Source organism: Lissotriton vulgaris, chromosome 9 (assembly GCF_964263255.1).
Source record: "Lissotriton vulgaris chromosome 9, aLisVul1.2, whole genome shotgun sequence".
NCBI classification, from domain to species: Eukaryota; Metazoa; Chordata; class Amphibia; order Caudata; family Salamandridae; genus Lissotriton; species Lissotriton vulgaris.
Genome location: NC_141697.1, coordinates 335759968 through 335787754, shown reverse-complemented (window position 1 = coordinate 335787754; position 27787 = coordinate 335759968). Strand labels below are relative to the sequence as shown.

Genomic DNA, 27787 nt, shown 5'->3' with positions numbered 1-27787 from the left:
CACTATATAACATAAAACAGTTTTAAGAAGGATGAAAAAGCACACTCCTTGAAAGAAAGAAAATAAAGAGCTAAAAAACAAAATGTTATGATACGCAGAAGATTGTTAATCCAAATTAATGAAAACTCCTCAAAAACACAAAAGGTGTAGCAGGTCTGCTTCGTCTCTTACATGTCTTTCCTGAGTCAATATGTCAATACTTATTTGTCATGATTTAGTTAATTAAAACCATTACATGATATAAAAACGTACTGTTTAACTAGTGCACAGTCAGTTAACAAATAAGAACGTTCTAAGGCTCAGTTAATTTCAATAAATATCCTGATAATTAAAGTGCTAGCGCCGGAACTCATAGACAGTTGAGGTTTAATCGGATAAGAAAGTAAGAAAAGTCTAAAAATAAGAACACTTCATTAAAAGGCCCAGCTGTTAAGAATATAAAGTGCAAGTGCGTGGGATCATCAAATAAAAAGATTCAATGCACTTTAAACTCGTTATTAGATTAATAAAAACGGTAAATATCAAAGTTCAATCTAGGGGCGGAATACGTTCTAATGCCAGTAGAAGATTCTCCTAACAACAGTGATGGGTCTTGGCTCTAACTCAGCAAGGCTGAGCCATCAAGATACAAAAACTAAACAATTGCCAATGCTGAGACTGACTATTCCTATAGTTTGTTAGGCAATTTCATGAGTTCAAACATGAAATTCCGCTTTACAGATTTCACCTTAGTCAAACGTAAACGTAATGTTTACGTTTGACTAAGGTGCAATCTGTAAAGCGGAATTTCATGTTTGAACTCATGAAATTGCCTAACAAACTATAGGAATAGTCAGTCTCAGCATTGGCAATTGTTTAGTAGAAGATTCTCAACATTTTGGAGTGCAGCCCAGACATCCAGAGTATAGAGCTGTTGTTTATAACATAATATAGGATACTAAAGGGCTGAAACCAACAAAGATAAACTCAAAGCAGGGCGAAAAAAGTGCAGTCGTGGTAAATACTTTGGAAGAGGCCTCTGTAAGCTGTGCTGTATGGCTAGATGTTTCCGGATTTCTTGGGGTAATAGTCAGTTATTAGTTTTAGACCTTGATGCAAAGGTTTGGAGGTTGAGGGTCGGCGTTGAAGGGAGTCCCTAAGAACCTTGACAAATTTCCCGCACACCTTGATAAGGACACTGCATCCGATTGGAAAAAACATAATAAGGATGCCTCCACACAAATGCGGAAGCCCTTCATCAGAAAAATTGGTTTTACTAAGGCCCTCCTTGTGTCGTTGAGGGTGGGGCAGTAGCACGGAAGGGGAAACAGCAAATACCACAACCACTGAACAACGTGCTGCCTTTGTAAACAGCGAATGAGTCTGAACCATGCATTCCATTTACAACACAAGTCGTTACAATGACATGCATTAGGTAAAGCAGTGTTGGACTTTAAACTCCAACGCTTTCCCTACTGTGCCAGAGACTGGAGTTGGAACAGTAAATTATACTATTCCAAAGTCGAGCACCCCCAAGGCAAGTTGTTGTAACAACATGTGTTGTGAATGGAATGCATGGTACAGAAGCATTTGTTTTTCCGCCCGCATTGTTAAGGAACGAATGGGAAAGGAAAGTGTGGTTGTCTCATACAACCGCACAGAAGGTGTAGTTATGATTCCCGCTTGAAATTGCATAGTCTACGGGCCCGGCTTTGTCTTGGTTGGCCAATACCGGGTTGAACCCTGCTACTGGTAGGTTAGGCAAACACATATACATAATGTGACTCCGCACCCTGCTGTTGATGGAGACTGAAAGGTATGGCTCAGGTCTCCCAACCAGATATGATGAATTTAGGGAGAGTAAACCAGATATGATACATCACCTCTCACAAAAGCCTGATGAAGTTTCTCGAACTGGTGGTCGAAGGAGCAGTGCTGTCAATGTGCCTGACAGCAAGTACTCAGGAAGAGAGCAGTCTCCGGCTCCTTTAGCCCACAACCTTTAAACCAAGCAGTGCCAGCAGGAGCACCACTGCTAGCGGGCGCTCCAAAGATGGGCGCTGTGAGGAAGCTGGCACAGACGTGCAACCTCTTTTCTCTCCCTGGGGCTGGATTACACCAGTACTGCACATAAAGCAAGGTTATCCAACCTGAGGGAAGAAAAAGCACCTAAGGCTGGAGGGGCACGATCACGCTTCTCGAAACTGAATAGGACACTACATAAGATCCTTGCTCTTACAGCCTATTTGATTCAAACTTTTTGCGTGGTCTGCTGATGCCAATGGCCTAAGCTTCTCACACTCCCTGTCCACGTGTACCTATCTCTATACATGGACTGACCATGTGCCTATGTGCCTCATGTACCTCTACCTGTGTGTCCATTCCCACAAGCGCCACACATTGCTTGCATATGTGCTACATGCTCCTCAAACTCTCTGTCCACTGCTCCAAGCTCAACACTTTCTACCTCATATGTGCCAAGATTCTCACGGTGTCAACCCATGTATCTTAAGCACCCCAAGATCTTCAAATTGTATACCCATGCATCCTAAAGCTCTGCTCCTCACCACATGTGCCCTTAAGCTCCCTACTCTGTGCCTAATACAAGAAACATGTTTATAGGACGAGATGTGAAGGAGATGAAAGACTGGATTTGAAACTGCTTGAGATAAATAAAAGAAATATACATGGATGAAGAAAAAGAGCACACTTGCTCTTCAACTCATGGATCACAATAGTTATAAAAAACAGGCTGCTAAATCAATCACTTAAATACTAATGGATTGCAATAAGCGGAAGAAATCAGATGTACTTACATGGCAGGCTCAATTCACTCCACTCATAGTAGTTCAGTAATAAAGCAGTTAGGCAAAAGAAACCAACAGGCAAGACAATTGACAAAGAAGCCATCAAAAACAGCTGTATTACCTCTGAACAGATTCCACAAGCTTTTTCCTGCTTTCTTCTGCTTGGATTGCAAAGAGCCACGGCTCTAAAGACTTAGTGGACCTTGCAATGCTGTCAAACATCCGCCGTGCTTTGCTGGCATTGTGGGGCTTACTCTCCACCTGAACATAGACTTTCCAAAGAGTCTGGTTGCTAGGGTACAACTTCAAGGCCCCAGTGAGGACCTCTCTCAGAGGTTTCAGAGGGTACACACTAACTTTCATGTGGAACTTGAGAAGATTTACATGCATGAATGTGAGAGCTTCGAGTGCAGTGCTGACATAGGACGCTCCAGTATTTTCAGTTCTTAGTTTACCGTCAAGTGTGACAGAGCTGGGACATCTTGCAGAGACTTGACTAAAAACGGAGACTGCTGCTTCAATTCCAAAAGTTAAATACTGGAAGAGCATAAAACAGCCCACCAGGCTCATGAACGGACTAGTACATTCTGTTCGGTCAGAGGCTGAATGTTCACTCAAGCAGTCTTGAACTGCATGTTCATAAGCCTTACGAGCTTTCAAAGAACTAACTGAAGACACCTGTCCATTATAGGGAACGTATGGTCCACTTTCTGCAAGCTTGGTAAGGATGTGAACAGCCCGGGACCTGCCAACCCCTTCCTGGCTCTGTAACAACCCTAGCTCCAGTTCACCATAAAGCAGACACAAGTCGCAGAGCTGTGGGTTCTTCATCCCATTGGTTCCCGCCATGCTGATCGCCGTATCAAAAACTTTCCTGGAGTCCTCAATGTTTCCAAGAAGCCATTCAAGGTAGGCAAATTCCTTCCAGAGTGCTAGGTTGTTCCGGTTCTCAGCTTCCTTGAGGAGGTTCTTAGCTAACCTCTTGCTTTTCTTTCCCTGTGATTTAAGTCTCTTTTTGTCTTTCAGTTTATAGTACCAAGAAACCTAAAGTAACAAAAGGAGAAGATACTTTGTTTAACGTATTTCCAACGTTTGTCTAATTATAATTACTACATTGGAAAGAATAGCATTGCACTTTTCCACAACATAATGTAAACAGGTCTTTTTCAAAAATAAATGTACTGTGCCAACCTGCAGGCTATATTTACTGAATTCCAAAACAATAGAGGAAGTGTAGAGGAATTGATAGAATCACCCTCCTTGTAGATCCGCATAAACAAAAGATTCTATCAAAAAAAGTGCAAGTGTTAAATTTTAGGGTTTTTACAGTTTATTATTAAAGGCAGTGTGAAGTGAGCATCTTCATCAGACCAGTGGTATGAAGGCACTATGTGCTTTTAAAATACCCCTCACACACTAAGAATCCCTTAGTGTCATGCTTCATCATTGGGGTCTTCCCGTCCCTCTACGGGGCGGGGCGTGCTACGACCTACGAGCTACGCGGGAGCACTTTTTTTGTGATGAATGACTATGTGTTAGTGCAGTGTCAGTGAAGGTAGTGAAGAGTAGGGACCTTGTGATGTGGATAAAAAGTTTAAAAATTCCCTGGCTAGTGGAAAAAATAATTTTATTCGCTTCCCTGGCTGGGAATGTTAAAAAGGGGTTGTGAGGTAGGGCTGTTGGCACCTACCAGGTCGACATGTTTCACAGACAGTCCCCTACTGTCTGATCATCAGGACCTCTGATGGTCCCTACTAGAAGGTACTCAGTTCTAAGGTATTGCCTAGAGTCCTACAAACCAATAGCAAAAATAAGCTATCGGTTTGTGCTTCAGGGCATGAGTTGGCCCAGGAAGAAGCTTTAACAAATGAAAAAAGTTGAAAAAAGACGCAATGATCTCTGAAAGAAAAAAGTATATAACAGAGTAAAAATATACCTTTGTAGCACATAGTTAGTTTAGACCTTGTCATTGAATTTTGAACGCATACCTAACTCGGTTGCATTCTAGGAGATTTGCTCTTTAGTTGGGAGCTTACTTTTGTAGAAAAACACACATACGATCTCGACATGACACACGTACAACTGTGACTCACATATAAAGACAGACATCCGGTTATATCAATGTATCGATAGTATTGATAAATGTTTTTTTGCGATCGGTTTACTCGTTGTCAGAGTTGCGATTGCAAGTGGTGAATAGTATGGAAGGAGCGCAAATATATACATATATATACATACTTTCCCAGTTCTGATTGCGTGCCTCATGAGCCGGCAGAAACAAGGGTTTTCAACGCGGTCAACTGAAAGGATAAATAGAGCCGCATCCTCTCGTTAGACAACATTGTTCGCGGAAGCATATTTTACCTTATTTCTTGTGAAGACCTGATGCACTCGGCTGTTGTTCACAGTCGATTTACTTACTTCACCGCTGATAAACACTGCTTCAATCCTACCCCCGTGCCGCTCCGAGGAGAACATCAGCCTCACCTCGCTTTCATCGTTCTATGCATGCCGGTTTTGCAGTGTCATCGGCGTTGCATTGTAGTTCAACCACTAGCCTGCTAACCCAAAATGGCCGCGTGTTTTTGGGACACTTCCTGGTTGGGATAGAAAAAAGTATTTCCTCTTTGTCTATTATTCACAATAAACAGTTTTAAGGAAGATAGTTTTTGGACGGTGGTAGTATTCCATGAAAAAACTAAAGAGGGTTATTGTTCATAAGGATAAGTGATATCTGACAACGAGTAAACCGATCGCAAAAAAACATTCATCAATACTATTGATACATTGATATAACCGGATGTCTGTCTTTATATGTGAGTTACAGTTGTACGTGTGTCATGTTGAGATCGTATGTGTGTTTTTCTACAAAAGTAAGCTCCCAACTAAAGAGCAAATCTCCTAGAATGCAACCGAGTTATGTATGCGTTCAAAATTCAATGACAAGGTCTAAACTAACTATGTGCTACAAAGGTATATTTTTACTCTGTTATATACTTTTTTCTTTCAGAGATCATTGCGTCTTTTTTCATCTTTTTTCATTTGTTAAAGCTTCTTCCTGGGCCAACTCATGCCCTGAAGCACAAACCGATAGCTTATTTTTGCTATTGGTTTGTAGGACTCTAGGCAATACCTTAGAACTGAGTACATTCTAGTAGGGACCATCAGAGGTCCTGATGATCAGACAGTAGGGAACTGTCTGTGAAACATGTCGACCTGGTAGGTGCCAACAGCCCTACCTCACAACCCCTTTTTAACATTCCCAGCCAGGGAAGCGAATAAAATTATTTTTTCCACTAGCCACGGAATTTTTAAACTTTTTATCCACATCACAAGGTCCCTACACTTCACTCACTGACACTGCACTAACACATAGTCATTCATCACAAAAAAAGTGCTCCCGCGTAGCTCGTAGGTCGTAGCACGCCCCGCCCCGTAGAGGGACAGGAAGACCCCAATGATGAAGCATGACACTAAGGGATTCTTAGTGTGTGAGGGGTATTTTAAAAGCACATAGTGCCTTCATCCCACTGGTCTGATGAAGATGCTCACTTCACACTGCCTTTAATAATAAACTGTAAAAACCCTAAAATTTAACACTTGCACTTTTTTTGATAGAATCTTTTTGTTTATGCGTATATTTACTGAATGCCATTTGGTTTTGCATTTTAAAAAGAAATTCTAATTTCAATTGCTACTAGTGCAATATTAGTTGGTTGTGACTTTCTTAAAACTTTTAAAAAACAGATTTTACAAAAAAGGAGTGAAGAGGAGGAGCCAAGTCAGCATCCAAAATGGTCGCATAGCCGCTCGGCTCCGTGAGCCCTCTCGCCCTGCACGCCCATCCTGCTGTTCGCTCTGAACTAAGAAGGTGTATTTGGATAAAAGAAGGAGAGCGTTCACTTACCACCTGCTCCTGAGACTCCTGCGTGCTGTGAATCCGGAGAATTTCCCATCCACTGCTCTGCGGCCCGTGCGATGACGAAGCCGGGGTGTCGATTGCAACTGGCAGCCGGCCGCGACTGCAACAACAGCGGCCGCCTCTGGTGGTGGGGAGTCGATCGGAGGGTGCCGTTGTCTTGAAGTGCCGCTGACGGCAGTATCGGCCCGGTCCCTTCTCGAAGAGCCTTGGGGGCCTGCGAGGCATACTGGAGTCGAGGGGGGTGTGTGGCTCTTGGCCCCCCTCTTCGGACTCCGCGCCCGGACATAACCAAGGATCGCCCCCGAGACAGGCGGGCGGCCCCCAGGGAGTGGTAGGGTCTTTTGTTTAGCCTTTTGGTAACTCTCCCTGGGGAACCCACCTCACCACTTTGTGCTCCGGGCGTACATTTGGTGGCGCCCTGTGCCGAGGCCGGTCCCTACAGTGAGGTGTAGAGGGACAGGGCCGAACTGACAAAGATGGCGGCTGACACCCTCCCTCACGGATCCTGTCTCGGTCGGACGGCTGCCGTAGGCACGGAGCTGGGGTGCTGGCAGCGCACTATGGAGCCCACACCCAAAGATGTCTTGGCCGCCCTAACGGATCTACGCGAGACCTTGATTTGCAATGCCTGTGAACTGGATCGAAGAATGGCCGCCATTGCTGTTTCACCGCCCAGTGGGGATGTGATCCGATTCCAAATGAGTGCCGGCGTGCCCGTATCTACTTCCTTGGGGAGGACTTTGGCCTTGCCCGTGTCTTGGGAACTGCTGAGGGCCCTGATTCCTTCGTCCTCCCTGGACAGTGCGGCTGTGTGCATGAGTGACTCTTTGAGACGCGTGCTTGGCCTGAATCTAGAGACGCGATGCTGTTCTTCTTCTCGGGCCGTCCCGACAGCACTGCGGCACTTGCCGGCCTGTGAGATTTCCCCTTCATGGATGGTATTACTGTGCTTGAACTTTGTGCCACTCGCGGGCTTGGTACCGACGCCCTTGGATTTCAGCTACATGCGTCCTGATGGACTCGAACTGCTGAACTTTTTCTTGGTGTTGTTCGGGCCTGATTGGCTCGGATCCTCCAGATCCTTCAAAAAGTACTGTATATCGATTGTCAAGGGGTCATTTGATGGTTCTGTTGCTAGACGAGGCCAGGGATGATGCATTTTAGGTTTCGGTGGCCCTCACGTAATCTGACGGTGCTTTGGATGTGTTACATTGGGATTGTATTACTGATGTAATTGGCACTTGATGTTCTCCATGATACTCTATTCTGCTTCTGAATCTTCCCCATGTGCAGGGGTGATGGGCGGGGCCGGGCGGCGACTTTGAGGGCCCTCCTCCACATATGTTTCTTGTCTTTTCTCTTTTTCTTTCTAAATTTCGGGTTCCATTAGGGCGACAGGCCCACGGCTGGGGGGGTAGGCCTTGGCCTTCCGGGGGTGTGCAGGGTGGGGGTAGGGGGGGCGGGGTTTGCTTGTTCTTTGTTTCCATGGCCCTTTAGTCTTTTTTCTTTTTCTATAGTGTTGTCTTCATTTATGGTTCCTGTAACGTGTATTGTTCTGAGAAGTGGGGTTAGGGTTTGCTATCCATTGGATTTGTGCCTACGTTTCTCCTGATTTGAGTGCCTTACCCCACTACTTTGTTTGTGTTTATACTAATTGTTGATATCCTGATTGCGTGCTGTGTTGCAGGACCACATGTGATTGTATGGCACTTTTTCAGTTCTTATAAATTTAAAAATGAACCTCTGTAATCCTGACTTTGGACCTGATCGTTTGTCCACGAGTTGTCTCCTGGTCTACGTATCGCCCTGGCTTTTGACCTGTTCTGACTCTCCGCATTGATTGCTATACTTTTACTCTGCTTCGCGGCCGGCCGAGAGGGTTGTAGGCCCGTACCTGTAATTGATTGCAAGACTAATAAAGGTTTAAAAAAAATAAAAAAAAAAAGGAGTGAAACAAATCATATTATGCATCATATTACTTGAGCTGAAAACAGACAGTCAGTTTGAGGTAAGTAGCAGCTCGAGTCGGCTATCCTGATTTGTACTAGACATTGCTCCAGCTCATTCCCACCGAGCCAAAGAATCCTGGTTTTGCTCGATTTAGCCTCCTTCAGCCACCACAAGGCAAGTAAGTGGGTTGCGTATGACTGCAATGAAGATACCCATCATTTAGTACTATGATTGTAACTTCATAAAACTTCTTTCTCCATTACAGGATCATCATTTATCATCCAAAAATGTGATTAGATGAGCAAGCTCAGCTTTTCATGAGCGGCAAAGAAACTATGGGTTGGTACTATTACAAACAAAAGAAGAAATAACCTCTACTCTTAAGGAAACACCATTCCCTTTTGTTCAATGCTGCCGCAGATAGTATAGAGAAATGTCTTAGCTACAAAAGACAGAAGGATCTGCAGAAGAGAGGCCTATTGAACTTTTATGAAGGTCGAGTTTTTATTCGCCAGTCATTCGAATATGGACAAAAAAAGGTCTTTCTCAGATTAACTACTATCACAGACATGCACTGTGAAATGGATTAAAAGTAGGACTTTGCACTGACAATTATGTTTTCATAGTACGAATCAAAGAACGTCCATAGGTTTCTTGTAATTAGGATGTGGAAGCGTGAATGCAGTAGTGGTTAAACACGTCTGGAGTACAGGTAGCATACTGAGATTTGCACATTTAGCCCACTTCTTATATACTATATTCAAGTCTAGTAGGGGTCTGAATTCCTGATTTAAACAATTCAAGAATAAACTCAATTGCCTTTCTGATTTGAACGAACTGGTTTTAACATCTGCAGTAAGGTACTTGTTTCAGCTTCAATACGTATTTAGTGATACACTAGCAAGGTCTTGGGTAGAACTATAAAAGGTGTAGTCTTGGAACATATTCTCTAGCCATTTTGCTCAATATTTAACACTCATCTACTTTTTGTTATTGAATGAACAGCCATGTATTACTGTTGCCTTAAACATTAAGGCGTCCTTGCACATGTATATCACAATGTGCATTGATATTGCTTTTATACTAACTAAACGGTGCATCACCTCTAACAAGCGTGATATGTTATGCAGATTTGTAGAGCGCACTACCACCTGGGAGAGTATCGTGGCGTTGAGCGGTTGTGAGTCTAGCCAAAATTAGTACCTTGTGGGACTAATCGAAAAGCAAGCTCTTCAACTTCGTTTAGAATTCAGGAAATTCCATTTTTTGCCAATCCTGGCATAAAGGGTAGTCCCATAAGCCAGTTTGCTTGAGACAAGGGCATGCATGATGGTTTTCAGCTGCTAATTGGGTATCATTTGAAAATCTTTCTCAACATCTTCAGAGTATGAAAGCATGAAGGGTTTATGGGGTGACTTGGGGGGTCATGTCAAGTTTGTTGTTGGCAATCCCAAGGTTCTTGGCATGGGTGGTAAAACTGTGCGTCAGTTCTAGCTCTGCTGGCCACCAGATGAAGTGCTCCTCCATATTGCTGGTCAAAACATAATAGTTAGTTCACCAGGTTGTTAATGGACATTTTTGCCTAAATAGTGACCTTATCAAATATTAGGCACATATGCATGTATTCCTACACTTTTCCAATTTGTATTTGCTGATATAGTAGGAACCATAGTAATTAGTTTCCAACATGAATTTTTCCTGCATTAATAGTTATGTTACTGTTCTGAGCATATCCCACAAAATAGTGCAGCCAGTAATAAATACTCATAAAAATAATTACTGAATTTATTCCGTTATCAGACATGGTACATTCGATGATTTAATATTCGATGATGTCACTTCTAAAGCTAGGATATATAGCCTTGTGTTACACTAGAAGAGCAGTATCTATTGTCCCATGTCGCATTGCATTTTAGCAGTTTGATGACTGCCCAGGTGTGATCATACAATTTAGCTTAAAGTTGTACTAAATTGCTTGGTGCACTGCTATGGAGTCATTTTTACCGTAATTTGGGTTAAATAGCTTAGCAAGGTCTATGAAGACACTGTAAAAATCAGCCCCATGAACAAGAACTTGACTTATTAGGGCTAAGACCATTGCATCATCCAAGGTGGAGTGGCCTTCTTTAAAGCCTGTTTGATAGGTAGACACAATATTATTGTTATTCAACCACTCCAGTAACTCAGGAGTATGCATACAAAGACTGCCTGGTGGATGCAGCAAAGACAACAAACTGCCAATAAAAAGGCATGATGGCACACTCATTTTGTTGGCTTCCCTGCTGCCTATGGACATCATTGCCTCATTTGCTTTTGCCTTTTAAAAACTATTCAGGACAGAAAACAACACAACTAATTTTTCACGTGTCATTAAAAAATAATAATAATTTTAAACGTAAAAATACAAAATGCAATTCAATAACTAGAGCCTGCTGACAAACTGATACAAAGCATTTACATTTATTCCATTTTATAAGGGACCAGAAACATTTTCACCTGCCATATGCAAATGCCGCCAGTGGTAAAACAACACACTTTTTCAGTTGTGCACAAATTTGGAGAAAAAAAACTCTATTCTGACAGAAAATATCAAATTCTGGTTGCAATTAAAAGCTGGATTATAAACAATAAAGTGAGGAGTGTTAAGTGTAATTCAATATTTTGCTTTTAGCAAAAGGTTAAAAGATAAAAACCTATCAATATGCACTCTACACCTTATTGCTCCAGTCCACAAATTCTAATGTATAGTTGTTTTTGGAATACGTTTGTAAAAATAACTAATTGTTTGAAAACATTGGGATTGAATCCCTTACAAGACCTGCACATGCTCAACAGATCATTCAGATGATGATAATTTACATTAAACATATGTCCAGTTGGCTTTCAGATAACATGGCTACGCAGCGAAAAGAGATAGTAAGAAGACTCTTGAGGCGGAAGCCGGGAGTCAGGGAAAGCATTGTGTGTTATTTACTTTATTTTGCACCATCACGCATTACTTATCTGTGTGGTATTTTAAAAAAAATCTTTTTCACCCTATTTTAACTTGCACTGTGAGTAAGATAGTATATCTAAATTTGTGTTGCTTTTTAACATTCGTTGAGCGCTGTGTCACTGCGCTTTAATTCGAAATCGCGCCCTGCCCCTACCTCCTCCTTTACTCGCCCTGAAAGTCCACGCGCCTCACAGCGGCTGATTAAGGGCCCTTGGAACGCAGGACTAGGCTCAACTCATTCCAGTCAGGCGCCATATTGGGCGTACCGCAGGTCAGCAGGCTAGTGCTCAGGGCGATTAGGCCCAGCACTACATATAGAGCTGATCGTCGCGGTTCGCGGTGATAGTAAGAAGACTCCTGAGGCAGAAGCCGGGAGTCAGGGAAAGCAATTGTCTGCATTGTGTGTTATTTACTTTATTTTGCACCATTTATTTGATCGCATTACTTATCTGTGTAGTATTTTAAAAAGAATCCTTTTCACCCTATTTTAACTTGCACTGTGATTAAGATCGTGAATCTAAATTTGTGTTGCTTTTTAACATTCGTCGAGTGCTGTGTCACTGCGCTTTAATTCGAAATTGCGCCCTGCCCCTACCTCCTCCTTTACTCGCCCTGAAAGTCCACTCGCCTCACAGCGGACGATTAAGGGCCCTTGGAACGCTGGACTAGGCTCAACTCATTCCAGTCAGGCGCCATATTGGGCGTACCGCAGGTCAGCAGGCTAGTGCTCAGGGCAATTAGGCCCAGCACTACTAAATGCCCTTCCCACTTCGGAAGCACAGCGGACGAGCGCAGCGGGCGCGACGATGGCGCGCCGGAGGTGCGCCAGAGGTAAGCCCGTCTGCGCTCGTCCGCGCTAGGCAGACCACAGAGCCCAGCACTATGATAGTCACTCACCAGGTACCTCTTGCTTACCCTAAAGAAGCTCTGCTTCTAATGAGACAAAAGACAGCACCATCTTGCTCTCATTCCATCTCACTGGATGGCCCCTCTTCACACTGTCCTCACTGTCCTTTCAAACTTACTACCAATGTTCCTAGCCCATCTTCCTCCATGGCTGTTTGCATGGCTTTAGTTAACTGTAGGTCACTCTCAAAACATGCCGAAGAAATCCATAGCATGTTAGAAGATCTCCAGTTGGACATTCTGTTCCTGACGGAAACCTGGTTAGGACCTAACTCTGATCCAGACATCATCAGGTTCCTTCCACAAGGCTTCCTCATACAGAATTTAGACCGCCTAAAAGGCAAGGGAGGGGGAATAGCCATAATCTATAGGGACCATCTTGCCTACCGTTTTCAAGGCAGTCCCCTTTCAGACTGTGAAAACGTCCTATTTACAATTCAAGTGTCCCCATGTAAATCCCTATCGGGCCTTCTTATATATCACCCCCCCGGGCTCCGTAGGACAATTCTGCAGCTCACTTGTGGAACATTCATCTATGCTGGCCACCATCAACTCCAATTTCATGATTCTAGGAGACCTTAATCTCCATTTTGATAAGAAGGAAGACAAGTTGGTCTCGGATCTCGCCTTAGATCTTGCAACCCACCTACTCCGCTTGGAAAATCGCCTTCCTACCCATACGCTGGGTCGACTCCTAGACCCTATCTTTTCCAACGTTCCTGATCTTCTTATCTCAACTCCATCTCCGATACCATGGTCAGATCACCAACTAATAACATTTAGGTGGCAGATCCCCACCCCCCGTCATAGACCTCCACCGAGCAAACCAACACGCCCCTGGGCTAAACTGGACCCGGAAACATGGAAGTACAACTTGGAGCGCTCCCTTCCACTGTGTGACTTAGATCCCATAGCAGCCGACTCCGCGTTCTCAACATGGATAGGGAAAACACTGGACATTACTCTGCCGAAAAAATTCACGTGCAAACCCAGAAGTACAAAATTCCTCGCCCGGGTTCACCATAGAAGTACGCCTCCAAAAAAAGCTCTGTAAAAAATCTGAAAGGGCGTGGAGGAAGGACTTCGACCCTTTAAAAAAGCTAGAATATAAGCGCATGATGCTTAACTATAAAAAAGCTCTCAAAACAGCACAGTCCACGTATTTTGATGAAAAAATCAGGTCTTCTGCTAATTCTTCCAGGGAGACATTTCAAATTGTAAAAAAACTTTAAAAAATTCCTAATCCACCCCCTTCGGTGGGCCCTTCGACCAGCCGCTGCAACAAACTCGCCGACATTTTTGATTTCAAGATTAAAAAAATCCTCATCTCTCTCTCATCACCTCCTCCCAAGACTATTGATCCTCAAGACCTGTCCGAATTCCCTCCTCAGGCCCAGAAGCCCAAATTAGATTGATTTGTCCCCACAACCACTGAGAAGCTTTTACCTGTGCTACAATCAATCAAAAGTGGATCCCCACTGGATCCTGCTCCTCTAAATATTCTAAAATTAGTCACCCTGACCATTCTGCCTTACATGGCCAACTTGATCAATATCTCGCTTTCCCATGGTATGGTTCCACCTAGCTGGAAAAAGGCAGTTGTCAAAGCTCTGATTAAGAAACCTAACCTTGATCCCCTAGAGCTAAACAACTTCCGCCCAATCTCCCTACTGCCAGGTATCAACAAAATTGTAGAAAAGATAATTAATCATCAGATCTCCGACTACCTGGAGACTAATGGCCTACTTAAATCCTCCCAGACGGGTTTTAGACCGGGCCAAAGTACCGAGACCGCAATGGTTGTGGTAGTCGAAGAAGCCAGAAAGATCATGGATGAAGGCGGGTCAGTGGCAGTGATCCTCCTGGACCTTAGCGCGGCCTTTGACACCGTGAAGCATTCCACACTTGTCCACAGGCTCAAGGGTATGGGAATTTCAGGGGTTGCCCTGTGTTGGCTGAACTCCTTTCTGAGGTGGCGGATGGGAACTTTACCTCCAAAAGTATACCTATACACTGTGGGGTTCCCCAGGGCTCGTCGTTGAGCCCAACCCTTTTTAATGTGTATATGTCCCCCCTGGAGAGGATCGTCACCCCGTCGGGGATTAAGTTACGTTTAATGCACCACTTCTGGGTGGTTTATATCGGTTTATTAAAATCAATAAACAGAATTTCAAAAAAAAAAGTTACTTACCTACGCAGATGACACCCAGATGGTAGTATCCCTTAGTCAGCAAAACCATCCCTCTCCTGACCTCTACACTTGCCTTGGAGAGATAACCAAATGGATGGATAGATCCCATCTGAAGTTAAACAGCTGAAAGACCGAGATCATGATCCTGGGCAATCAATCCCACTTCCGCCCGGAGTCCCTATGGCCCCCTTGTATGGGACCTCCTCCAACTCCTAAGAGCGAAATTAAGAGCCTGTGGATTTGACTGGACGAAGGTCTTACCTTCTCCACCCAAGCCCGGAAAACAGCTGGTACTTGCTATGGTCTCCTACGGACCTCCAGAAAAATCTTACCGCTGCTGCCTCCCCAATCTCAAAAACTCCTGATCCAAGGTTTAATATTGTCTTGCCTGGATTACGGAAACGCCCTGTACCTCGGAGCCCCTAAAAAGGTGGTCTCACAACTTCAGGTCGTGCAAAACACGGCGGCCCGCCTCCTCACGGGTACGCGCAGTCGCTGCTCAGCCAAACCCTCCCTTAAGTCTCTCCATTGGTTGCCCATTCAAGAAAGAGTGCATTTTAAGGCCCTCTGTACCACACACAAAATTTTGCACAAAAGGCCCCTCCTATCCTGAAGGATCTTATCACGCTCCACACAACCAACAGAACCCTCCGGTCATCTCACCTTCACCTCACCTCAGTACCTAGGATCAAGAAAGCCCGTCCCCGTGGCCGCCTTTTCTCATATAACGCCTCCAAATTGTGGAATTCTCTTCCACTGGACATTCGGGCTCAACCGAATCTGCTTCCTTTTCGCAAACTTCTCAAGACATGGCTGTTTCCCTAACTCACTTCCCCTCACTTACTCCTTCTTTCACTAGCGCTGGGACGCTTACGGGCAGCCATGCGCTTTACAAATCGGTAAACATAAACATAAACATAAACACACGGCTTTTAGTTTAAGATCATTGGTAATATTATTTAAATATAAAATGCATAGTTAAAGAAAGTGAGGGTAGGCAGCTTGCAATGGATAAATGGATGGCATAAGCAGACTAGTCACTAGCCGTCCTCATTTCAGAAGCTCTTCATTCCACTTATAAAAAGTGTACCACTGAACATTTATACTATCAAGGGGAAACTGTTACCAAGACACACTAAACACACACTGCTCTGGAAAAATATATGTTTTTCACCAATGTGTCATCAGGAGAAGGCTAAATCCATGCGATCTCTTGCACAGCACCCACTTGCACTCACAATCAGTTTCAGACTGAGTTTAGCGCTCATGAACAGGTGCTTGATAAAAGGCACTGAAAAGTGACGTTCCTATTTGCGGCGCCCACCAGTAGGCAAGCTATGTATATTTGCGGCGCCCACCAGTAGGCAAGCTATGTGCTGAGCAAGGTGAAAGTCTCTGTGTTCATTCAGTCTTTACCGCTCGTCTGAGACTGGTGTTCTAGAAATAGTCTGGAGGTAATAATAGAAAAGCAACGCAACAGAGATGTAATGGGGTGGCCCTGTCTCTGGGGCATATGTGTCTATCACACAATCAAAGGTTACAAATTGTGGTTACCATTGGTGAGAGTCAGAATCAAACTCCAACAGCACCACCTGATAAATGTGGACATGACAGATAAAAAGTAGGGCAAATGGCTAAATGTAGGGCATAGGAATGAACAAGGACATTTCAAAGAAGCAGCAGTGTGTATAGCAGTGATCAAAGTGAATACATGGGGAAGGTGACCAAAACAAGTGAGGTGCACACAGACTAAGGAGATAACACCGACAAGGAACATACAGCGAAAGTTGGAGAAACTTAAAATCAGACACTTATTAATAGGAAATGGTGCTAAGTAGTAGGCTCTGGAGATATAGACACAAAAATGCCACTAGGTGTGTTGCGCCACGCATTAACTATAACCAGGGCCGATGGAAATGATGGGGTTTTTGCGGCCACAGGGTTTGTGGCATAATTATGGATCAAATGTTACTAAAAACGCAGCAACAAGGGTTGCCACGCAGTAGAAGGCCCTTTGCAAAAACTCCCTGGTCCCTTTCCACATACTTATTGTTGCATTTGGGTGTTAGACCAGTACTGATCTAGAAGAACCTTTGTCCAGACTGTGTGAAACTCTTTAAGAAAAAAAAAGTAATGAAGTAATATTATCCCACCATGAGCAGCATTAAGCAGCATAATTCACATTTTCTTGTTGCATAATATAGTTAACCCTGCTGTATAACCCAGTTCCCTCCAGCTGCATAATTCCAGGGGCCTTAACTAATACCAGTCCTTCCTGTCCCATTTAAAGACAATCATCAATCCAGTCAACTATTAAAACAAACACTGGAAAAGCTAATACGCCTCACATAGCAAAATATCTTGACTTTCAGTGCTTTATTTTTTTATTTTTTTAACCCTGTTGTAGAGCAGCATGGCGGAAAGAAAGAAACACTAGGACGCATTACAGATACGGTATTCAGAGTAATATAACAAAGCACCTCCTGCAAAAGTCATGAGCAGAATATCTAATGTGGTTCTGACACTGGGAGTGATGCAGCCTCATGAACCATAAAAAAGTAGTATGAAATTCACTTCCCTTCCTTGAATCTGCAGTGATCAAACAGCTCAATTCAAGAATTGCTGCTTAAGACTTGACACCTTCATGCACATTAATATTAATACAAAACACAATATCAGTAGGAAATGCAGGAAAATTGCCTGAAAATATGACAAAAAATACAAATGAAGAGTAGGTGAAAAGCACTACAAAACTCAAATGTACCTTAGATATTTCGTACCGTAGCCAGAAGAGAGAGAGATAAGACCTCTCATCGCCCGAAAAGAAAGACAGTATGGGCTGGAAAACATTAACAATGAACTCCTCGCCCTCCTTACAGTGACCTGGATGGTGTTTTTTACTGGAGAATGAGTCCATGTGCCCTATACTGTTAACTCCAAAAAAGGGCAAGTCTAAAGTTGATAATGGCAATTCGTTTGGTTGTCTGCAATCGAAGATGGAGGACTCATCCATGGCGAGGTAGAGGAGTGAGCAAGGAAGCCGAGAGCCACACGGAACTCCCAAGAACTGCAAAAACGACTTGACCAGCTGGAACTTCAACTGGGGAGACGATATTTTGATTAAGGAAGAGCCAAGTTCATCAAACAAAACCTGAAAGGACACAAATAATTTTTGATAAATGCAAACACAACACTTTTAACTCAATAGTCTAAGAATGACAATAATTTATAAATTAACAAAAGGTATTTTTGTTTATTCATCCTCACCCACGAGGCATCATGGCCATACAAAGTGTACTGATGGCCCATTGCAAAGCAGAAATTTGGCATAAAACTACGGAAATCTAGCAAGCAGTTATGAATGAACCAACAGGAAAAGATATGCTACCTCCACGGTATGCAAGTTTAACAGAAGCAGCTCAATATCAATTAAAATCAATGGACTCAAGCTAGCCTGGCTGATGAGGGGTGGCACCCCGAAACTGGTCCCAGGATGCTTGTTTCCAGTCCAGGGAAGGCCTGGCCTGGCAGTTCAGGCTGTTCTATTCCCACCAGGCGCAGGGTCAAGACTGACTTCCATATGGCTGGGTCCAAACTGGGGTGGCATAGTGAGCAAAAGAACGATGGATTAAACCCAGATCTCTTGACTGGGGGTAAGTGGTTGAAAAGTTTCACCACTCTGGCCATCATCTTGTTGTGTTTGCAAAATCACAAGCTATACAGCATATTGATATATGTAAACATATCAATTATGTAAGGATTTTCTAGTTGATTTCATTCACATTTGTGGTGATTATGTTATGCTTTCTAGTGAGTGGGTGATTATTTTTAGTTTTGCTGATATTTTTCGTATTTTTGTTGTAGTTACTCCTCGCCTTTGCTTTCCTCCTCACTCAGAAAACACTATACACAACGCAGTCAATCAACACTGGGTGTTGCTATGCAAGGTGTGCGACACTGACAGATGAAGTAGGAGAGAGAGAGAGAGCAGGAAATACGTAGATTATAATGTCCAATCCACAAGACAAGACTTAGTGGGTCTTGTGCCCAACAGGCGATCATGAGATCCCTGCAGCAGGGGGGCGTGGCTTGTCAGCCAAGCATGGCGGCCGTGTTTGAGTAGAGCTCTGTCTCTCGGCCCTTGTTACCCTGGCACTTACCCTACAAGAGGTGTTTTTCAGATCCGAGCTGTGCGGAGCTCAGCTGGTGTGGTGCTGCCGCAGAGAACCTGTGGAGCCCAGTGGATTCCAAATCCGGGCAGCTGAGGCGGCAGTGCGACCGGGATAGTGTGGCGCGAAAGGTGCCCAGCGGCCGTAGACACGGGTGCCTGCTGTCGCAGGAGGCCAGGCGCTGCTCCCAGCCTGAGGGAGACACACGAGTACTGTTGGGGGGCCGGCGCTGCAATTGGCCGCGATAATTGCTGCACTGCCCCGCGCGAGCGGAGGATGAGGGGAACCCCACGGCCGGCAAGGACCGTGGCCTGACGCCTCCCCGTTGGAGCCCACGGCTGGTGACGGCGAGCGGATCCCCCTGACTCGGCGAAGCGGCTGCCCACGTTGGTGCTTCCGGAGCTGCTGCCCGTTTCAAGAACCCCCCAGGGAGAGGAGCGGGACCAGAGGCGGTTGGGGGAGCCCCGTGGAGGTGCTGAGGTTCGGTGGCTGGTGGCGGCCTGGGACGCCTCGGTGGTGACTGTGCAGCCCGGGGGCCCCGGGCGGCGGATGGTGGACGGCGCCCTAGGGGTCTGAGGCCCGCCCCAGTCGTGTGCAGTGAGGAGGGGGCAGATCTGTGTGCCAGCTGGACAGCGAGGGAGATCGTGCGCTGCACGGCCCTTGCAACATCGGAGTGAGAGCAGGCCTGCCCTCGGACCGCGGCCGTAGGTGGGGGCTGAGTCAGAGGAGGCCGACGGCGCTGACCGCGAGCCGAGCAGAGCCTCTGTATCCCTATTTTGCCAGCAGGACAAGGTGACAAGCTAAGACGCGGGCGGATGCTTGAGGTTCGCTTTTTGGAACAAGCAGCGCACATCGTAGGAAATTTTAAGATCTGGGCGCCATTTTGGAGTTAGCGCCATATAGCCGCTGCTGCCCCGTTGGCGAACTAGCTTGGCGAGCGGACAGAGTGGCAGGTGGCCAGGACTGAGCGCGGTGCGCTGCATCTGCTCTGTGTGGCGCTGTGGCCTCTGCGGTCGGGGGCCATTGAGGTGAAGTGGCTGTGATTGCTGGTGAAGGGGGCGCTGACGGAGAGGACCCCTGAGATCCAGTGGGCGTAGACCTGTGGAGGGACGCAGTGGCAGTCAGCCATTAGTTGGAGGCGCCTGCGGAGCTTATATACCCTGCTCCTGACACCGGAAACCAGGAGCTGGACCCTGGCCATGGAGGGCTGCCCTGTGGGTGCTACTGGCACTACACGGACCGTGGAAGGAGGGCCACACAGGAGGCTGGGGGCCGCTATGCAACGTATCTAGTTGGAGTCAACAGGGCTCCCTGATATTGAAACGCCATGCGGCTGCGCCGAGTCGGGCGTGTCAGTGGAGGGCACCAGGCGCTGGTGGAGACAGCTACAACAGGCTGGATGGCGGCGACATCGAGGCACAGCGGAGAGCGTTGCTGGCGCGCACGGCCTGGGGGAGGCCTGGCAAACCTGGGCCTGGGCGCCATTTTACACCAGGCGCCATCTTAAACCCTGCCATAACAGGCGGACCCTGCCCACGAGTCAACTCTGGCACCGCACCTAGAAGCCAGGATATTGAGGCTGTGCAGGGCGCACTGGACCCATCCCTCAGCGTTACTGGAGCTGCTGCAGCCATTGGTGCGGGACATTAGCGGGGGCTGCTCGCACTCCCGGGGGCAAGTGCATAAGGAACTTGGAGCTGGGTTGGGCGGCGACCCACCCCTGGGTCTCTGGCAGTGACAATCCTCCTCTTCAATTGGCTTCTTCCTGGAACTACCACTGCAATATTTGAGTCGGTGAGGTGTCCCTTCCACTAGGCACTGGCAGTCCGCCACTGTGCGTTGATGCAGTTAGTGATGGGCAGGCTCAGGGACAAATCCCAATTGAAGCAGCAGGCGGGGGGCGACCCAGGCTCCACACAAGAATGGGGATGGGGTGACATGGAGCCCGCAGCAATTCTAGCAGCCAAGATGGACTCTGTTTTGGCGGCGGGGGAGCGCAACGGAACCACTCTGGAGCAAACCAAAACGTCCATCGAAGCCCGGATAGACAAAGTCACCTCTGACTTCACGCTATTTCTCGCGGACCATCGTAAGCTGTCGGAAACAGTTGCCACGCAGCGCCAGTCGGTCCAGGAACTACAACCTGCGGTGCAAAGCCAATGCCTCAGCGCTGCAAGACTTAATTGACAGGGTTCGTGGTGGAAAGGGCACACAGAGTACCGGCATAGGCTCAGCGTCCTGGGGCTCGGCCAGCCAGTTTCTTTTCAAAATCCTCAACTACTGAGACCGAGAGGTGGTGCTTCGCAAAACCAGGAAGCTGGGTGACCTAAAAGTGGGAAATAGCAGAGTGATGTTTTTCCCAGACTATACGGGAACGGTGCAGAGAAGGAGAAGCACATACATGGCCGTAAAGAGGCAGTTGCGAGAACTGGAATTGCCTTACTCCCTGCTGTTCCCCTCTCGCCTTCGGGTAGTTTCCAAGGACGGCACACACTTCTTCAAGGCCACGTCGGACGTCTGGGACTGGCTGGAAGAGGCGGGGCAATGGTCGGGCACGAGACCCACGGGCCCGGAGGAGGGCAGATGGCAAGAACAGAGCTCAAGGAGGAGGAGAAAGAGGGGGGGTCGCCGGGGCGCAGATCGGAGCCGGGTCGCGCCCAGCCCTGAGAAGATGCGATTGGAGCGGCAAGAAGTGCTTGAGGCGGTTGCGACATTGGGAGTGGCGAACAATGCTGCCTGCTTGGACTCCCGACCGCAGAGCAACCTAGACGGGAGCGGTTCGTCGTCCCCATCCACTGAGCTGTCAGAGGACGTGGGCCTACCTGTGATGACGCCCCAGACAGCCGACCACATTGTGTGAATGGATAATGCGGCATGATGGCCAAGCTGAAGTCTCTGTTCTTAATGTTCAGTTTCTTATATCCGTTATATTATTTTTGCTAAGCGCACTGCCAGAATACGTCATTAGCCGCCTATGCTGGCACCGACTTAAAACCATGTACCGCTTAGAGTATGCAGAAGCGCTTTCAGGCTCGAAGCTGGGCGGCGCTGAGTGCCCGGCACGTGCAGTGGCCCCCTATGGGCAGCTCGCATTAGCTCTGCGCGATCTTAATCTTAGCATTCCTTATGCACCTCTCAGATGTCTAAGGGCCTGGGTAGGGGTGACCCTTGGATTGATTGTTGACTGCCCATTCCACCGCATATCCATTGCGCTGTGACAATACATTACTAAGTGGTAAATCTATTTTTGGTTTGGAAGTATGCCCCGTTGGGAACTCGCCCACACTGTTACTTGTTGTTTATGCGTTTCAGAAGCGGCACACTAATTCCTCCCCCCGAGAGGCTTACCATAGGCCCCATCTGGGACGCCCCCCTGACCCCAGGCGGCTGCACTGCGACCTGGCACATGGCGTGCACTAACATCATGACCTGGAATATCCGCGGCATGCATACCCCATCGCGCCGATATTCTGTCTTCTCCTATCTGCAGCGCCACGGGGTGGGGATTGCACTCCTCCAGGAAACGCACATGACCCAGGTAGAACTCCACAGGCTCCGCAAACGCTGGAGAGGGCAAATATATAGCACGGCCTTCTCTGCCCATGCGCGCGGTACGTTGATTTGGGTGAGGGCTGGTGTCCCATTTGCCTGCGAAGACACTCAGGTGGACCCGGAGGGGAGATATTCCCTGCGAGGGGGAGGTCCTGCTGGGATCCTTGTATGCACCTAATATGGATCAGTCATCCTTCCTGGCAAATCTAAACCACATCCTTCATCCACATGCGGGTCTCCCATGGTTACTCGGCGGGCGCTGACTGATCACTACCGGCAGCTCTACACGGCCCGAGGTACCGTCCCTAGACCTTTGCTACTCGAGTTCCTGGGCTCGGTTGCACTGCCCACAGCCTCTGAAGAACACAAAGATGCACTTAGTGCCCCACTTGCCCGAGAGGAAGTGGGAGACGCGATTTAGGCACTGGCGACCGGGAAAACTCCAGGACCTGATGGCCTGCCAGCTGAATACTTTAAAGCGAATAGGGACATTCTGGCACCTGACTCCTTCAGCTGTACAATGCAGCGATAGATGCAGGTTCGTTCCCACCATCTCTGCGAGAGGCATTTCTGGTATCCCTACCTAAACCAGACAGAGACCCCACGGCCCTGGGCTCCTACCGCCCACTGGCAATGCTTAACGTTGACTACAAAGTCTTTGACAAACTACTGGCGGAGCGCCTGGCGCCAGTGGTCCCCCACTTAATCCACTCAGACCAAAATGGTTTTGTGCCAGCGCGGTCCACGTCCCTGAACCTCAGGAGATATTTCAAGGTGGCGGCTGAGGCGACGAGGGATTGGCCTAGAGCAGGGTGCCTGGTGTTAGACTTGGAAAAGGCCTTTGACTGTTTGGAGTGGGGTTACCTGTCGTTGGTACTGGAGAAATATGAGCTAGACATGGACTTTCTGCGGATGGTAGACTTTTTATATCGAAACCCGGTACTCTGTGTGAGACTGGGGCCATATGTCTCGGAGGCAGTGGAGGTGGGCAGGGGCACTCGGCAGGGGTGCCCTCTGTCCCCACTGCTCTTCGCACTGACCATGGGGCCCCTAGCCGAGGCCATGAGGCAGACACTGGGAGATGGCATCCCCTTAGGTGATGCCACCCATCAGGTATCACTATATGCTGACGATCTGTTGGTATACGTTCGGGATGTGGGACACATACCGGAGCAGTTGGCCCACTTGCTGAGCCGCTTCGCCACTGTCTCGGGGCTTCGGGTGAACGCCAGCAAGTCCTGCCTCCATGCATTTAGCAGCGAAGTAGACAATCCAGAATACCACCTTCATGGCACAAGAGTCCAATGGAAAGCAGACACATTTAAGTACCTGGGGATCTAGATTTATCGTCAGCCAGCTGACCTATTTGATGGGAACCTGGGACGAGCGCTGGCAGCGCTCAGGTCCCAGATCTGCTTCTGGTCCACACTCCCGATGACGCCTACAGGCAGAGTGGCTCTTGCAAAAATGGTCATGCTCCCCCACCTTCTGTACTACTTTGCCAATCTGCCCCTATTCATAGCGGCCTCCTTTTTCTCCATGCTTAACTCGGTCCTCCGTGACTTCATTTGGGGCACGTCTCGGCACCGGCTGGCACTTGGGAAACTGTTTCTACCCACATACAGAGGTGGACTAGCCGCTCCCTGTTTTGAGCATTATTACCTAGCTGCGCAGCTCCAAAGGATCGCCCGCTGGTTAGCAGACAGGGGGAGAGAGGACACTGCCACGAATGAGCCACCATACACTCTGGAGAGGGTCACCACCCTTTTTCATCCGCTAACGGCGCCAGCGCGTCCCGCTCAGTTGCTGCTGGCTGTGGCATACAAATGCTTTCGTAGAGCGCTGTTTCTCTCACGAAAAGTGCTCCCCTATGCACCTGCGGTGCCCATAGAGGGCTCACCGGGAGGTGAGGGGGTTCTTACACGCCACCTGTTGAAGCAGTGGCATGAGGCGGATGTCCGGACGTTGGGTGACTTACACAGAGTTGGAACACTTATAGCATATGAGACACTAGTCGCTGAGGATGGGCTTCCTTCTGGGGGGTTCTTACTACACCGCTCCCTTATAGCACACATGACGGCTAGGTGGGGAGATATCATGGCGGAGCCTCAGCAACACCTGACCATGCAATACCTTCATGTCATGGGTAGGGGTAGGCATTTGATCAGATGGTTTGCCGCATCTTTGAGGGCATACACGGAGCTGGATTTGGCCCCACAGCGAGGCAAATGGGAGCGGGATCTAGGGCGGGCACTCGCTGATAAAGAATGGGAGAAAATCCTTACAAGCCCTGTGCGCATTCTCTGAAATATGCGCTTTCGCCAAAACCAGCTCTATATTGTGCACAGGGCCTATCTCACCCCTGACCAAATAAACAAATACTTCCACAGAACCAATGCGTCCTGCACCAGATGCGGTGAGGTAGATGCAGATCTTCTCCATATCCTGTGGAACTGTCCAGGACTGGGCACTTACTGGAGGGACATTAGTGAGCTACTTAGGCACTGCACCGGGCGCACCATCCCCTGCAACTGGCCTAAATACCTTTTACACCATTTCAAGAGATCACCCAAAGATAAGGTGTCGTCCCGCTTCCTGGATTTGGGGATGATAGTGGCAGCGTGTCTCCTCACGAAGAGGTGGAAGGCGCGCGACCCGCCCAGCGTGCAGGCGTGGACCCTGTCCCTCCAAGAGTGGGCCCGGGCGGAATGGACAGCCATACAAATGGAGGAGACGGTGGGGCTCAGCAGGGAACCTATAGCAGAGCGCTGGGAGCACATGCTTAATGCCCTACAACCAGTAGGAAGATCTATGAGCGACGGAGCAGCAGGGGATCAGACAGGCACACCTGGGGATGGGGGTGCACCGCGGACAGTACACCTGACTTGTCTCTTGTTAGGTGCGATACATAGCGCTGCGATACAGGGAAGGCTGAGGATGGAGGTACGTGCGCTCAGGGGGTCGCGGGGGGCCGGGTTTGGGAGGGGGTTGGCACGTAATGTCCGTCATTGATACACGGCGCCGGGAAACCAAAAGAGGGAGAACAACACTAACTAGGTGCAACCGTCACGTGGATTATTCGGCGTACCCGCCTCACCACAACCTTTCTCCTCCCGGTTTTCACTCTACATGTGAACAATCGAGATCCCGCTTAGCCCGACTCCATAACCTCTTGGAAGCCCGAGTTCAGAACTCTGTACAACGCCCCGACTGGGCGGTCTCCTACACGTATTGTCACCTATAATATGTTTCTAGAGGCCCTGAAGATTCACAGTTTGTTCCCTGCGATGAAACACGTGTTGGCTTGTGATTTGGAACAATAAATAGAAGTGACCACACCAAGAACATTTTGTCCATCCACCCATATTTCTCCGTTCATGTATATTCATTCTCGAAGTGCTACTAATTGTTTTGATTTATCCCAAATATTTCCACTATTCTCCTACACGTACTGATATCAGTATCATCCTAATAATTTTTTGTGTATAGCGCAGGGGCATTGTTGTCTTTTCTGGCACGTAATGTATATCTGTGCTTATGCCGCTGTTTGTTCGCTTGATTTTATTCGATTTTCTACAGTTGTTATATAAATATCATCTCTGTGCAAAGGGCCCGGGATCATGGACCCCTCATGTTGTGGACACACCCAGACACATACTCTAAACCTAGTGGTACTTATATGAAACGTTGCAGCGCCTAAATACACGCTATTTTGCCTATGCATGAATGCTTGACGTAACCAATCAGATGTGATGCATAAATGCTGCACTTAATGTAATGCTTGAATAATACAAATGCCAAGAAACAGATATGACAAAAAAAATGAGATCCCTGCAGCAGGTGTTGATGTCAGCAGTGCACAGCGTAGCTAGACTAGGACAAATAGTAGACAGTGTGGCAATCATGGACAGAAGTTTTATACTTCAATGTATACCCTTTTACAGGAGCCCTACAGACTTTCTTTATTAAGAAGTTTTGAAGGTGTCAGCTTGTAGCATTCACCAGAAGACCATGTCCAGATATGCAGCCATTCTACCAAATTGTAGATAGGCGGATAGTATCCTGGTCTATTTCCAGAACAATGTGTTTGTGCTACCATTGATATCGAACATGTCTTTACTTGTAACACTGGAAAAACAGTGAGTAATTTCACTTCTGGTCAACTGATATAGATAAAGACTATTCATTAGCTCCCAATCAAAATTAGAATTTAATTAAATAGCCTGTGAGTTGCACACAGGAATGTACACACAACCTACCTGACCTCCTCAAACTCAGACAGTCTCAAACTTGACATAACACAGGCCATAGCCTAACAGTAGAACACTATCTTGGAACAGCCTACTAGTAACAAGGAGCAATCTAATAACTTCAAGTGAGTTTTGCGCTAATGAATCTTTATGCGCAGCATAGCTGGGACTCCATTTAGTCTTCATTTTATGTACAGCCATCTATTTTACATACATGAGCTTATCAAATACCGTAAGTAATATTTTGAATGAAAGACTTCAACAAGTAATACACAGCTTATCTCAAGTCTCATCAGAATTAACAGCTCTCTTGACTGCGTAGGTCAATTTCCACCATCTTTTTCCAGCCTCCAATCTCCAAGTGTATGTTACTAATGACAGTAAAACAGCCCTGCTGAGGACATCTGCTCAGCAATAAAAACTCTTGTCATAACGTGAAATCATCCCAAATAATCTATTGCCTTCCAGAGAGCTGTATCGCACACAGTAGGTGCTATTCCGGTTCAGCTACTTGGTCATTACCTAAGACCCACCCACCTATCCCAGTTCTACTTTGATTCTATCAGGAGATAGAAGACTTTCTAAACAATGGAATTTCTTTGACTTGAGAAATTGAGCTTCTTTACACAAGAGACTTTGCCTCAGTGCGTAGAGGGGCTTTTACATTCATATGAAACAGAGATCAGAGGTATTCAACATAACTTGATTTACAGAATAACTTCATTTGCACTGTTTTATACACAGTAGACTAACAGTATATTGAATGTATTTAACTTCTATTTTATGTACATGTCAAATGTACTTGGCCTAATGGTCTTATCCTCGCTTTACAAAAGACAGGAACTAAGAGCAAGGATACTTACCATACAAACAAAATGAAAAATGTAAAACTACATCAAATCGGAAATAGTGTAAGCCACTCAATTCCCACTCCAAAAGTAAGAGAGAAAACATTCCTGCCTAAGTTACAAAAGGAGAATGCCCTTCCACCAATAGGACCAGCAAGAGCACCAAGAGGCAGGTAGATTGGCAGTATGTGGTGGACAAGTTACTTACCTTCGGTAAC

General features: G+C 46.8%; 1 protein-coding gene across 2 annotated transcripts in view; it reads right to left on the bottom strand.

Moving 5' to 3' along the window:
* Nucleotides 1-27787, bottom strand: part of NRDE2 (NRDE-2, necessary for RNA interference, domain containing) — a 183177-nt gene that overhangs the window by 15212 nt on the left and 140178 nt on the right. For both annotated transcript variants that reach the window (XM_086937672.1, XM_086937673.1), the window contains 2 exons: nt 17515-17901; nt 2908-3830 (listed from right to left, as the gene is read on the bottom strand). In XM_086937672.1, the coding sequence (XP_086793798.1) occupies nt 2908-3830; nt 17515-17901 (1310 nt within the window). The remainder of the gene's footprint in view (nt 1-2907; nt 3831-17514; nt 17902-27787) is intronic.